This window comes from Manis javanica, chromosome 16 (genome assembly GCF_040802235.1).
Source record: "Manis javanica isolate MJ-LG chromosome 16, MJ_LKY, whole genome shotgun sequence".
Classification (NCBI taxonomy): Eukaryota; Metazoa; Chordata; class Mammalia; order Pholidota; family Manidae; genus Manis; species Manis javanica.
In genome coordinates this window covers 31,437,392-31,453,521 of record NC_133171.1, presented here as the reverse complement: position 1 = coordinate 31,453,521, position 16,130 = coordinate 31,437,392, and the positions used below count along the sequence as shown (strand labels likewise).

At 35.3% G+C, this 16,130-nt stretch overlaps 1 protein-coding gene across 1 annotated transcript in view; it reads right to left on the bottom strand.

Annotated features, from left to right (window-relative positions):
* Positions 1-16,130, bottom strand: part of EYS (eyes shut homolog) — a 1,533,253-nt gene that overhangs the window by 265,197 nt on the left and 1,251,926 nt on the right. Inside the window, 1 exon segment of the mRNA XM_073224289.1 lies at positions 3,113-3,277. Coding sequence (XP_073080390.1) covers positions 3,113-3,277 — 165 coding nt within the window.

Below are 16,130 nucleotides of genomic sequence, written 5' to 3'. Positions count from 1 at the left end.
GTGGCAGTCTATGAATTTATCCACCATGCTTTCAACCCTGCTTGCTCCCTCCCATTTCCATCTGGAGCAAGCTCCATTGGGAGCTATTTAGGAGGGATAAGGACATTCAAAGAATTTTATGGTACACATTGTAAAATTGATTAAAACAATTGAGCAAACTTTTTTTCTGTAAGAAAAGACGTTGCTTTTTAACATGCTGTCAGGAAGTACTATGTGATTTCATTGGCCTTTGCACAACAAGTATCTAATGAAGATATTGTGTATTCTGGTGGGAATCATTTTATAGAGAAAGACAGATGCTATGATTCTTTGTGTTTAATTTGTTTTCTTCAGAAATCTCTTCTTTTAACCCTCCCTAAATGCATGCACAAAAAAGGAGGGCCCAATAATCCTACTTTTTCTGCCAGTTCCTACCTGGAATAAATATCTAAGACTTGTCCTTTTACTTTTGTTCCTAAAAAGGAACAGTAAGTAATACAAATATTGTCTCTGAATCCTGTTCTCCCACTGGAGTTGCTCATGTAATTTGCCTCCTGCCGCTTGGTCAGACGTGTTCTCCTAATTCTCAGAGGTCGCATCCTTGCAAAGGGCATGCTTATTTCTTTTCAAAGCAGCGGCACAGAATGGATTCAGCTGCATAGTAATATATCCCGTGACGAAACCCCGATTGATACCGTTGGCCGAATAGAGCTCATTTTCTGAAAGTGCAGACCGAGAGAGTTTTGTGTGGTCTCACGCCTCCTCCCGTGACCTATTAGTAGCTCCTTTGACTGGGCTCCAGAATTCTGAATTGGTTCAGTGGCACATTCAAAAAGCTTTCTTTTCATCTTGACTGCTGTTCTCAGAGCTGCCTCTCTCCCACAGAGAGTTCTTTTTAAAACCGTCCTTTCTGAGGATTTTTACTGCAACCCCGTAAGGAATCAAGTTTTATCTTCCTTTTGTTCCTTTCAACATCAATTAGTTGGTGAGGCAAACTGAGAAAAGATAAATCTACAGTTTTGAACTAAGAATATAATTCAAAGCCGACACTGGCTTATCAACCCTGGTGTTTCACTATCCTTTCCCCTTTCATAAGTGACGCCACAAAATACACATGTTCAAGGAATGTCTGAGAAACAGATTTGAATATTTACTGAAATTTTAGGAATGAAAACAATGACAAAACAAAAAACAAATGCCGTCCCACTCCCCCAAAAAAGAGCAAAAATCGACCCCTAGACTCTTAAGTGAAACATCTGTTTTAATTTCCTCACTACTTTTAATGGCTCCTACACATAATATACTGATGTCAAAGGAAGGAAAACAAGCCTTTCAGTCAAGTTAGGGGACACCTTTTACACTGCGAGTGTCTCACTGAAGCACAAAAATCTTTGTGTTCATCTGTTAGGAGGCGTTTATGAGCTTAACAAATTCCAAGAAGAGTCAGAGCGGCAACCGCATGACACATTGTGCTGAGGAATTCTCAGCAGTGTAGGATTAAACCACCGCTTTACGAACGAACAGAAAGAAGGCTTCACAGACTAATATTTTCTGCACTCTCAGGCCGTGTAACTCCCTTGAGCAGACGGCTTTGAGGTACTTGGCTCTGTGAGAACAACTATGTAAGACCAAGACAGAAATTGATAATCATCGCAATGGCACTGCTTAATTACTAATAATTGTCAGTCTGATTTCTTTGGTAGGCCATTAGTACGGCAGGCAGCAATAACCCTATGGCGCTAACAATGGTTTGGGTTTATTGGTTTAAATCAAAGTACCTACTTGAACGGGGTGTATACATGTTTGGCGTGTTATTTCTACAGCTTTCAAAACAAACACGTTGAGAGGCAATATGGATGTGATCCAGGGGCCGGGGACAAGAGGGGGAGAATTCCCAGAGGCGGGTTGCTTGTTTGGCTACCGGCTGTTTTTAGTTGGTAAAAACACACTTTCCACCAAGAAACATCTTCCAGTTCCAGATAACTTAAAAAATTGCGGCCAAAAAATCACTTTGCTTTGTGGCTTTATATTATTATGTTCGTGTCTTTTGTTCTGTGTTCTGTTTTGTTTCCCCTGCAATGCCCTATTACCTCCAAATTTCATGGTCCTCTACCACCACTTAGGTGGATAGATAAAAACAAGTTTTCCTTTTTTTCTTGTCTTCTCTTTCTCTTTTCTTAACATAAATAAATCAGACATTCTAAAGCCATCATTTAAACACAGATGCTTATGCTCCTGGGAAATAAATAATGCTGGCCTACTTCTGACAAGTTAGTTTCTTTCTAAAATTGAACATAAATTCTCAGCCTAATGTTCAAAACTTCTAAATGCACCCATTTTCCAAAAATACTTCTTTTAGGCATTTTACTCATAGTCAAATAATAAAAAGTTTACATTTTGTTTAGAAAGTAGAGAATGACAAATCAATTCTGCAAAAACATTCCCAAGTAGAAGAGAAAATCATTTGAGAAATAATGAGTTGCCCTCCAGTGGTTAATCTATCCAAGCACTGAAGACATTATACCTCTGATACAGTGAATTGTTAAAACTATTGTGCCTTCATTTCAAAAGAGATAAAGCAACTGTCACATTTGCAATGTTGCAAGTGATAATACACTTTAGTGACAGAGGAAAGAAGCCTCGATGTGGAAACATTTCCTCAAATAAATACTGTTAATACTACTTTTTTTTCAAACCAGCTTATTTTAAATGCTGAAAGAGTTATAAGAATTCTCCCAATTGTCAAAAGAATACCAGCTCTGGAATTAATTTTTCCAAGTTACTAAGTATGGAATGAAATTCATATTTAGTGGTTTATATTATAAAAATATGCTCTGAAACATTTGCAGCATTTTCGTTTTACTGCTACAGCCAGATGCTGCCCAATTCTCACACTTGCTGGATTCTGTCTTACTGGTTCAGAGCCTGTTCTGTAAGTCATGTTCCGTTGAATGACTCATAAATTCAAGAAGCTTCAAGAGTAAACTAGAAAGAACTAAGATTTCCTTTTGGTGATGTTTCTTGCACGAAAAATGTTTCCCCACAACATTTAAATGAATAATTCTTTCAGTCAATAGGTTTAACATTTGAGAAGGAAACAGGACACATAGGAGGTCAAACATGTAATACTCACTGTAGAGAACAGTTCCATTCAAAGTGTTTGCTTTTATAGTCAAGTAGATCGTAACAATTCTGTTATGTTTGTTCTCCAGGACAAACTTCAACTTATCCAGGGTTGCAAGAAAAGGCAGTTCCAAAAAGGAATTCTCATTGAAAGATGGGAGAAATAAACCTGCATCTGAAAAACAAAGTTATATTAATTTGTTTTGATAGCATTATATTGCTAATCAATTAGATAACAGTATTTATCGTTAGCGTTCATCTAAAAAGATAACACTGAATTTTATAAATATTAGGCCCAACTTTAAGAAATTTAGAACTCTAAGTATAAATTTGTAATATCATTGTCTCAAATAATTAGCCACCAGCTCAGAGGAAAAACCTAGAAGTGAGAATTTTATTTTGCTGTTTGTGGATGAGGTAAATACATACTCTGAGATTATATGAAAAAAATGTGTCCCTGCATATGTAAAATAATAGTTTATTCATTGGAATCTTAAAATAGTCTGTGATACAATGGGTGTACATCAAATTATATTCTTGAAATCATTGAATTTTATTGGATCTAATTACACCTCAATAAAAGAGTAAAAAAAAATTTGTGACACAAAAAAATTAGACAATTGTCCCATAGAGGTGTTTTATTAATATTAATTATTATTTAGTGGTTTTCAATAATATGTAGATATTTCATTAGCAATATTACTATACTACAAAAGGTTATTAATTTTTTAGAGTTATCCCTTTAGAATTATTAATCTCTTTATTAATTAATCTCATAAAATCTGAGGCCAATAAAATTTGAAAAGTATTTTATTTTCATTACTATATTTAGATCTGTGGACTTGGCAGAGTGAACAGTGTCTAATACATAGGATATCGGAAATGCAACATTTTATTTTTTGTCTTTTTCACAGTGGAGGAAATTTTTTCCACCTCTGGCTGAAAACTTGGCAGTTCCTATGAGATCTATCTTTTTTCTAAGTTATACAATTATTCAGAAACTAAAATACAGTCTTAAGAAATTTACCTATAGTTAAATCTTCCTTTAGGATACGACCTCCCAACCTACCTCCCCGCAGGCCTTGACACTTGCTTTCTGCCTGGAGGGACAGAAGGAAACTGCATTTCATTTTCTCTTCCGACCACCCTCCCCTAGCTGCTGTTTCTGACTTGGCTTTGAATGGGAAGAAGGCAGTGTGGGGTGGAAAGGAGAGAAGGACACAGCGAAGGAGAGCTGTTAGCACTGGCCATGGATACTCTTGTAAGTAGGCTTCTTGATCTCTAGGAATAGCAGATGTATAAAGCTACTTCTCCCATGGTAGGAATAACAGATAAAATAAAGGATGCTCAGCTAAATTTCAATTTCAGATAACAAATAATGTTTTAGTGTAAGTATGTCCTAAACATCCTGAGCATGAGATATTCTAATAAATTTCCTTGTTTATTTAAATTCAAATTTCACTGAGGGTTCTACACTTTTAGTTGTTAAATCTGGCAACCCTTTGACTCAGGAACATTTGTTCAGTCTTTTGAAACCCTTTGCCAACGGCAATTCCTAGGACTTGTGCAATGGCCTGCCTTTGGCTTGTCACTTCTAACAGGTCCCGTCTGAATTTCCGCATTATACACAGACTCCAGTGCTGACGATCACTTGTCTGTACCAAAGCTAAAGTTGCACTGGACAAAGTTAACCCGGCAACGAAGACTTTATTCAAGGCTTTTGCAATAGAGGAGAGAGGCCAGCATTCGGTCTTCGCACAGCTCCTCTGAAACAAAGGGGAGTAGAGTTTTTAAGAGCTGAGCCGGGGGTGGGGGTGGGATCAGAGACTACCTGTGCTTGCTAATTAGCCTTTCTTCCAAAAAACAAAATTTTCTTCTATATTCATTGCAGGAGGTGGTTTACAACTCGAAGCAAGGCACCCACTGAGGTCAGTCTCCTACCCTCCCACAGAGACTGGGAGACAGGGCCATTCTCTTGACTGATGACTGTATTTCAAAGAGATGGCGCTAGTCCTATAGAAAGACATTCTTGGGTTGTAAATATGGCAAGAAGCTTTAAAAATATTTCATATCAATGGGAGCAAAGAATTTACAACTCCAAGTTTTCTAAAGTAAGTGCTCCAAGAAAAGTGAGGTCAGGGGCCTAGAGTCAGAAAGAAACTGGTCCAGAGTTCAGTCAAGCTGAGGGGAATGTTAAGGCTGTCTTGGTCACCTGACTAGAAGATCCACTTGAGTAGAACATAAAATGCCTCTAGGCCAATCTCTTTCCCGAGGGGTCTATAACTAGTCCATGGTGAATACTTCTACACTCTCTGTTTTACTGTCTGGGGTGTATAGCTAGTCTTCAAATAGTCTCCTCTATTTCTATGCACACACACACACATGCACACACACACACGCACGCACTCCCCACCCCCCCCAAGGCTGATGGTCCATGGTGTTCCTTCCTAAGTGATCTAGTTTTAGCTACCCCCAAACACTGTCAGATGCGATGGGTCGAAAGGGTGAAGGGTGAGATCAAGATAGCTTTCTACAAAAACGTTGTCTTCAAAACCACATCTTTAAAGTCCTCTTTAAATGCTGCCCCTTTCTCAACAAGAATATTTCCTACTTGAGCCTTGCTTTTAGATTTGTCACCTCATTTTGTTTATAGATTTATACCCTGGTGGGTGAAAAAACTTTATTTTTTAACATCTTGTTTGTCCGTAACTTTGTATTGTCACATACAAATAATGTAATTTACCTATTACCAAACTGCTTGAGTAAGTTATATGTTATCACTTCCTTCACCATTTCTTGGCCTTCTCGTGCAATCTTTAACTCTTTGAAATTTACCTTCCCGGCTCTGTATTTCACCAGATCTGTTTTTTCCAAAGGTTTTTAGGCCTAGTTAGCAAGTCATTCGTCATTACTAATATGACTAGAAATCTTTGTAATTCTTAATACTTATGTTTATTTAAACTTTCTGTATCTCCCACGACATCGTACTATAGTTTTCACTCTCTTTATACCTACCCAGTAGCTCCTTTTCAGGCTGTCCTTTTAAATTCCATAGTACACATAGTTTCTAAGGCTCTGTCCCGGGTCATCTACTTCATCTGCCTTATCCAATCGGCCCCTCCTCCATTTTCTTACTCAAGGCACTTTCCCAGGCTTAGAAACATAGCATCCTTACCCGCCTCTTCTCAAACTAGTTGCTGGTTCCTGTCCTGTCACCTCTTTGCTAGATCAAATCTAGCAACTTTCCTCTTTATTTAAGTTGTCACTGTATTTCATCTCAACTGCTGGCAACAGCTTCTTCCTAACTGGCCTCCCACAGTGTCTGTTAGCTGTCATTGTTGTCATGTCACCTTAACTCAGTGGTAATTGTGTAAGACCTTTGGTCAGAATCCTTCAGTGACTACAGAATAATTCATCTGCTTGTGGAGTAAACCAGGACTGCTACTCTTATTTTTCAGTGCTTCCAGACACATGCATGGACCAGTGAGGTTGATCACACTTTCTTCTGTGATTTTACTTGTGTTCACACTTTTCCTCTCTGTCTGGAATGCCCTTCCACCTAATCCTAGGTACATAAATCTGCTCTAATTTCAAGGCTCTCCATGAATATTCTCCCACATTTGAACTCCGTTTAGTATTGTATCTGCAACCCTTTTAGTGCATGTGTTGTTTTCGGCTTTATATTATAGTTACTAAAAATGTTAGGTAGAATTGAGGAAAGAGTAAATTTGTTACTTTGGCTGGGGGAGGTAAATTCACTTTAATTGGAAATAGAATATTCTAAATGAATTAATTCTAACAAGACACTGAGAGAAATACCAATTAAGGAGATGAGTGATTTCTTGGGACCAGAGAAGCCCACGCTGGCGTTTCACCAGATGAAATAGAATGTTTAGCAGACACTGACCTGTACATGCACTACTTCTTAGTATGTGATAAGGAGAAAAACCATATGCCCATCATCCTAAAATACAATATAGCTAATTCTACACAGGAGGAAGTTTGGATGAGAAATCGGATGTGGCTATGCACGGCAGAGGGAACTGGCTAGGAATAAAAAGACACGGGCTTTGTTTTTAAATCTTTAACAGAATCTTAAGCATATAATGTGGCGCCTCTCTGGATGCTGCTCACCTGTTGGTTCTACCATAACATGGTTTTAGGCACTGTTTTCTTCATATTATTTTGATTTGTACTACTCGGACTCACTGACGTGTTCATTGGTTCAACAAATATTTATTGACTGACTACTAGATGCCAGGTACCAGTCAAGGAATCCAGTGGTGAGCAACACAGATAAAGACCTCGCCTTCCTGAAGCTCGTGGAAGAAAACCCCAAGCAGAAGTTGATAAATTTATTCTCCTGATGTGGTAGTTTTTCTGAGGTCCTGGGAAGCTATGTCACCTGGTTCCATGGACCATTTTTCCTGATATTTTCTGTCTCCACAGAACACTGAGTCTAACGTGAGATGTAAAACTAGATAAAAGGGATGGTCTAACAAAATCTATCCCATCCACCCTTCCACAATATTCATGTTCTGGTGGAAAGATCTGCATTTGATTTACTTCTGCATCTCTCCATGGCATGACCAGTCTTACACAATGTCGGCAAATACAACTACAGTTAAAATGATCATTAGTGGTAGTTCTGAGAAAAAAGGACAGAAAAATATTCTTATAATTAAGAAGGGATGAGCAAAGACTCTAGAGATAAGGTTCAAGCATTTTTCTCATGGTTAAGCTTCTCACATTAGTGATAAATCCACAAGAAAATTTCTGGCAGAGGATAGTCTTTATATATGGGCTTCTATAGGAATTAAATTATTTGTATACATAATCAGATTTACTTATTCTGAGAAGTAGTGAACTCACCAAAGGCAAAAAAATATAGTTCAATTTGCTAAAAAATATAAAAATGACTTCCATGTTACTTAGCAGGAGCATATCTATCGTGTAATTCAGGCACACCTGATTACTTCCCAGCTCACACACTCAAACTTTTTTTTCAGAGCTGACAGGTTTTATGAAAATCATAACATGAAACACCAATTATGAACAATAAACACTTGCTATTGAGTTGCTTTCTAGCCATATTAATTTTCATTATCATCATGGTTAGCGGATATGTTTGAAAACAAAACTGCCCTGAATGTGGAAAACAAGACTAATTGGGGTTAGGTGGAGTGTTTTCCCACTGCTTCCAAAAGCCTCTTCAGGCAATGCTATTTGAACACACTCCAAATTTATTTTTATTCCAATTATAAGTGGAAAAAAACCCAGGGTCTTTATATGGAAATATGCACTAAACATCTTAAAAAATACTTCATATAGCTATAAACAAGTGGCTTGGGATGACAACATAGACATCTCTAATATTTAAATGTCTTAAGAGATCATATAGTCTGATCTTACTAATTTTAACTTTTATATGGCTAACAAAATTTAAAATTAATTTCGAGTCATGAAAAATCCAGTAAATTAAGCTAGAAGGAGGATCTTGTATATCTGTAAATTATATTATGTTAAAAAAAAGCCTGCCAAATTAGTGAAGGAAGGTATGAACCACAGTACCCAGTCTAAAGTACTGTGTGCTAAAAATATGGATGCATTTCATTTTTCCACCAAACACATTTCTACTGTACGAATACAAACCACAGTCAATTAATACAACAACTCATTCAAATTTTCTCCAGGAGAGTCCCATGGATTGCTTTATGATAAAGACAACGCAGAAGAGATTAGTATCTTTACCCTGAGCACAGTGCAACCAAGCAGCGTAATATTATTCATTACGAATAGAAATGGAACTCCCTTGTCCCTACAGTGTGAGTTATAATCCCCTTAGCCTTGGATAAAGGTCTTCTGTGGTCTAATCCCAGAAACTGACAAATTAATACAAGTAAGGCTACAAATGCATTGGGTCACAAATCATCCATACACAATCTTTATTGTAATTCTTGGTATTAGAAGAAACATAACATTGTTTACTATTCCTCTTTTGTCATGGAAATAGATTTGATTTGCTCAATAGAATTTAAAGAATTAATACTATTGAAATGTTTTGTTCAGTCTTCCCTTAACATTCCCCAGGAAGAACATCACACAAACGCAAAGACTGAGTTTATAAAAAGGAGATAAAACTGATACAATGCAATTATTAATAAATATTTTGTTTTTAGCTTAAAAATAGTATGTTGTACCTTTTATGGTTCTAATTTTATTAAATTCTATGCTAGAAGGAATATCACCAGTTATTAAGTTCATATATCTGTCTTCCTGAAGGATTCACTAAAAAATAATAAATGTAACCAATAATATTCAGACATATAAGTCATAATCATCTATATTATTCCAAAATTATAAAATTAAGTTCCAAGATCCATGGAAATAGACTTAAAAACTATACATATTAATTATTAAAAATGTAACTGTTTTAGAGATTATATATAATACATAGTTTGTATTATGTCATGCATAGTACTAAATCATAGTGTATATAAAATACAGTAAACATTTTTATCACATCATAGATTTCTGCTTATCTTAGAAATTAATAAAAATTAGATTACTTTCACTTGGATAATTTTTTCATACTAGGCATTCACATTTATATTAATCCATAAGCGATCAATTTGTTGGGGGACCTGATAAGGACGATCAAATACTCTGTTGTGCTAGTCTGGCTGCTATTTTTTGCTTCATTTGTTTTTCTCCCCCATAAAAAAACACTTATAAAAATCAGAGCAGAACTAACCTGCCTCCTTTTGACCACAGCCTCTTCATCCTCCCACATAATGCATGAGGAGAGTCGCTCTGCATCTCACCAAAGCACGAGGAAACAACATGTGTTAAAAAAAAAACCCCTGTCTCATCCTTCACTGTCACAGTTAACCCAGTAACACTGGTTTTTATCCCTTGGGTTCTTCATCAAAGAAGGTTGATCATCACGACCTGCTCTTTGGCCCTCTCCAAAATCTGAAGCTTTAAAGCTATGACTTTACCTCCTTCCTCTTAGAAAATAAAACTAAGTAAAACATCACTTAGCACACGATAAAGATCTTCAATGCAGTAAAAATAAAGCTAGGACCTGTCGTCATAGCTACCATGTGCTCTGTAGTGAGTTCTATACACCTTCCTTTTCACTTAGTTTAGAAACCTTCCCTAAGTGATCTCATGTATTCCCATAACTTAAAATGCTTTCTAGCTTCTGAAATCTTTCAGAATTTTATTTTTAGCAAAAATAACTTCAGACCTTGTGTATCTAGCTGTCTATTAGACAGATTCACTTGAAAGGAATATAGGTAACTCTAAATATATCCAATTTTTTGCTTTTGGAATTTGATTCCCTCTTTCAGTAACAAGTTGATAACATCTTCTTGTCATTACAAATACTTGTTATATTCTCTTATTACAGTTGTTATTCAACTGTACGGTGGTATTTCCCTATTTGACTCACTATATGAAAGCTATGAATTCCATAAATGCAGGAACCATGGCTTAATTTTTTGTGTCACTAGAAAGGAAGAGCACAGTTTTGGAGACAATCAATGCATTTAATGAATGAATGAACATGTATCTAATATTCTGTTTTGCTTTTACATTGAGAATTTCCATCTACCAAGTTGTTCGAATAGCAATCTTGGCAAAGTCATCAAGAATTCCTCTTTTGTTCCCTATCCTTACACTCTTCATATTATTCATTTTATCAGTTATTGAATTCTGCTGGATCCCTGTTGCTGGCAGTGCCTTCTTTATTTCCTGCTTATACCCTTCTAAATGTTTCCTAACTAGTCTTCATGACTTCACTTTCTCCTGTGTCCAATACCTGTCAAATTTATCTTATTTAAACACAAATTTGACTACACTATTTTTCTGTTTAGACTCTTCAGTGGCCTTCCATAGCCAGTGAGATAGTAACCTTTTAGTTTGGCATAAAGTATCATTATTAAATTACCTTCCAAGACTCTTAATTCTCCAAGTACCCTATATGTGGTCCATGCTAAACTACTCCGCAGTTTTGAACATTCATTGTTAAGTTTCACTGCCTCCATTAATGTATCTGCTTATTGATCTTTGTCTCTTTTTCAATCACTTTGGTAATTAAAAAAAAACATCTGAGAGAAGTCTTCAAATACATCATCATTGATTTTTACATAGTATTATAAAGCTTTTAATGTATACTTTATTTATGGTTATGTCCTTATTTTATCTCTAATGTTTATTTTTCTTGCCCATTTTTTGATGTCAGAGCAGGTCAACCAGAGTCTGGGCTCCTCAAACTTGCTCCATCATGATCAGACCCTGGGAATGCAACTCATGTTTCAATATGACCATGTGATGGACATCAGAATGCTAATTTATTACTTTAAAAATATAACTGTCCTATGAGTTGGGATACTGACACTTTTATGATTATCATAATTTTTTCTATAGCCATACTACACAGGAAGAATGTTATAATCAGGATCATTGATTATCATGGAAATCAGAACCCAGAGAGTTAGAGAAATCACAAAAAGTTGAAGTTCTGAAAAAAGATACTTATAGAAAATCAATTAAAAAATGCCGCCCCCATTAGTACTCAGGAAAGTACAAAATTTCAATAACTATTAGATACATAATTTTACAGCTTTCATACTGGCAAAAATGAAAAAGTCTTATAATTGCAAGTGTTGGCAAAAGTGTGGAATAACTGAAACTCTTACCTATTACTGGGGTGAGTAAAAATTTGGTTCAAACACATCAGAAAACTATTTGGCAGTATCTGGCAGGTAAGAGATACATGAACTATAAACTAATTGGTCTTTTATATTTTTTAAGAATCTCTTGCATAAATACTCAACAAGGCAAATATATACTAGAATATTCAGAAGAGTATAGTTTATTCAATAAAATAATTACAAATACAGTATAAATTTCCATTAACAGAATGTTGAGAGTATAAATCATGATGGAGACATATAAATGAATATTGTGCAACAGTGAAATAAGTTACTGTGATAAATATCAACTTGTATGAACTTCTAGGGCATCATATTGAGCAAAATAAGCTTCAAAAGAATACATAAAGTTGGTATTATTTATATAAGGTATTTAAAGCAAATAAAACAATACTATATATTATTTAATGCAGAGGGGTGATAAAGACAAATTCAGGATAGTATTTATTCCCGGAATGGTAAGCAGGAGCTTCAAATATATTGGCGGTGTTTTACTTCTTAGTCTAGGTAGTGAGTACAAAAATGGTTGTTTTCTCTTTGTGAGACAAATTATAATCTTAATGTAATTGGTAATCATGGGAGTGAGAACACAGAAAATTAGAGAAATAATACTTGTAAGACCACAATGATGAGAAATTTCTGATGCCTCAATCCTTTCTAATTTGGATTCTGTCTTCATTGGTCTGCCAAAGTAGCTCTGATTAAAATTATCATGGAGTTTAATAACTCCACTAATATTTAAAATATAGGCATGGTGATTTATATTATATGCCCATTATTTTTCCCCTTAGTTTGGCTGGTACAGAAGGTCTTTGAGGATGACAGTGTATAATGGTAAGTTTCATTAAGCATGACTGCTATGTTAGCATTTATTTCAGATGTGATCAATTTATTGGACCAAATAAAGTTTCCTGGCGTCTGGCATATAAGTACCAATTCAGCAAAGCCTCTGTCTCTATTCTAACAAGCAGAGAACTCTAGAATTAGTTTACCTTTACTGGCAAGGTTAACAGTATACCTGCATAGTCTTGTCTCAAGGTTACATCAATTCTCCAACACTGTATCAGAATTTAATCCATGAGGAACTTGTTTGTTTTGCTTTCCCATAAGATACTTTATCTATTCAATGATTTGCCAAGTTGATGACTTATTGCTGATAACACCTGTTCATAGTATTTGGAAAACAGAAAGTATTTGGATGCCTTGGTGAGATATGAATACTTAAGGGTGGGGAATGCATTCCAATGAAAATTAAGAAGCCTAACACTTATGAAATTTTAGTGGGTTCTTTCATCTACAGTGTATCAAATGTCCCTATGCAAAGCAAAAAAGACATTATAGCTGGTTGGCAGATAACTTGTAGCCATGAAGGAGAAAGTTGAGGACCAATTTGTTTCACCAAATATTATATTATGGAAAATTTGAAGGAATTTGCATTTTTATGTGTTGTTTTGTTTCAATCCAAGTAATATATTCAAATTATTGTTTTGTATAGACATTTTTGTTTCTTTTGATTCTCTGACTTGAATTTTGGAATCATTTTCCTTATTTGGAAGTACTTCCTTTTCAAGTTTGTTTAGTGAGTATCTTTTGTGAGTAAACACTGTCAGTTTGTTTGTTTCTTGAAGATATTTTATTTGGGCCATATTCTTCATTGAAAGTTTGTCTGTATAAACACTTGTAGACAGAAATAACATTTAGTTCATGTCTGCAATTTTAAGATATTGTTTTTCTCTTGGTTGGAGTCCATTGTTGATGTTTTGAAATAATTAAACTGTGACAGAATAATTGGAATGCTGGACATTCTCTTTCTATCCAGCATATTTTAAACTTCTCTGGCATATTTGCTTTGTCTCTCTGTGTTAAAATATTCAGCTTTAACGTCCTGTACTTAATTCCCCTTTCAGCTGTACCTAATCTGCTATGTAATTTATCTAGCACATTTTCAGTGATTACATATTTCATTTCATTGCCTGGAATTTTGTAATAGTCTTTTTTTTTCTTTTGCTTTGCTTATTTTTTTAATTCCCTTTGTATTTTTTTCTTCAGCATTTAAAATAGGGTAATTTTATTTCTGAATTTAGCGAATACAACATGCAAAACCTTTAGGGGCATTAATGCTGCTGTTTATTTCTTCTGCAGCATTTTGTTTGAGGTGGTGGACTGTTTTACTAGTGCTCTTTTTTTAATGTAGTTTTTTTATTGCTATTTATTAGTGAGAATGTGTAGAAACCCAATTTATGGAATTTGGCTATGCAAAAGTGGATGTGCTTTTGCTTCTTGCCAAAATCTTGAAGCTTTCAAACTGAGAGTATTTTATATTAATTTCTAGCTTGCAATTTTTTCAGCCAAATGTGTGGCATAAATCAGAATTGTGAACTTACATGAGGGCAGGCTTGTTGAAGAATGTTTGGGGAGAGGAATTACTAACACACCTCAAGTCAAGGAGGCTGAACATCGACAGTTTTCTTGTTGCCTTTCTTTGTTGGTGGATTCTTCTCCCCCACCTCCTCTTTCCACTGACTCTGAAGGCCCTCAGAGGTTTAAACTTTATGAAGAGTATTCACTTTCAACTCTTGAGTTTGTCCAGACAAAGATCTTTAAAACTCCCATTTCTAGGTACCTAAAATCAACAAATGTGATTTCTGTTTGTCTGTCACACTTTTTTTTTTTTTGTAGATCCCTCTCTGGTTTTCCTTTTATTTTCTAAACTCTAGGGATGATCATCTGAACTTATCTATGCATTTGATCGGATGCTCATTTTATTTTGCCCAACATCCTAAATGGTTTTTACTGGAAATGATTTTCAGAGGATCTCATGTGCCTAAATGCTAGAAGTAGAAACTTATTGCCATCATTTTTGTTATCAACTAGATTATATAGAACCCCAGGGGCAGAATCGTCTCTTTTAATTAAATTTGTTTAGAGACCAACAGTAAAATTTCTTTAGGAGTACAGAGGGGTCAAAAAGCCTATTAATTTATAGAATACATGCAGCTTTCTTCCTCAGTTTATCTCCTGCATGTATGTTCAAGGATGAATACAAGTACATAAAAACAAAACAAAACAAAAACAGAACCAAAAGTTGAGTGAAAGAGAAACTGCAAGTAACTCCTCTCCCCAAGACAAGAAAAAATGATTTTGTTTGTTTTACCTGTTACAACTTTTGTCTCCAAAAAGATAAGACAGAATTGATAATTTATATCATTTGTAGATAACTTTAGAGTTAAACATGTACTTTAATATTCTTCTTTATGTCTTATATATAATGACTGTTTGAATGAAAATTGAATTCCCAAGGATTTCAAAAGTATGGATAGAATACTCAGAGATTTGTCAGGTGACATTTTATTACACATAAAAAGCTTAGCAGCAAATTGAAAAGTTAGTGGCTATCATTTCAAGAGTGAATTTTAGTAGATCTTTCCTACTTTTCAAGTGGCAAATTTGATGATAAAACTATGAATTCTTAGAAATACCTTAAATTATAATATAAAAAACTTTTTATATGATGAAACCGAGGTGGTTGATCTGCCAATCACAAAGTACTGATTATATCAAATACTTGTAAAATTTGTTCACTAAAAAATAGCCATTGCTAACTCACGCTTATATGGTCAATTCATATACAGTAAAGGAGCCATGAATATACACTGGGGAAAAGACAGCCTCTTCAACAAGTGGTGTTGGGAAAAGAGGACAGGTGCATGCAAGGGAATGAAACAGGGTTATTGTCTAACTCCGTACACAAAAGTAAACTTGAAATGGATCAAAGACCTGAAGGTAAGACATGAAACCATAAAACTCTAAGAAGAAAACATAGACCAAAGTCTCTTGAATATAGGATGAGCAATTTTTTCCTGGACACATACCCTTGGGCAAGAGAAACCAAAAAAATGAACAAGTGGGACTACATCAAACAAAAACCTTCTGTATATCAAAGGACACCATCAGCAGAACAAAAAAGCAAGCTACAGGATGGGAGAATATATTCATAAAGGACTCATCCAAAAAGTGTAGTTAAGATCCAAAATACATAAAGAACTCATAAGCCTCAACAACAAAAAACAAATAACCTGATTAAAAAATGGGCAGAGGACCTGAACAGACATTTCTCCCAAGAAGAAATACAAATGGCCGACAGGCACATGAAAAGATTCTCCATATTGCGAATCCAAACCACAATGAGATGTCATCTCACACAGGTTAGAAGGACCACATTCCATCCAAAAGTCAAGAAATAACAAATGCTGGTGAGAATGCAGAGAAATAGGAACCTTCCCACACTGTTGGTGGGAATGTAAATTG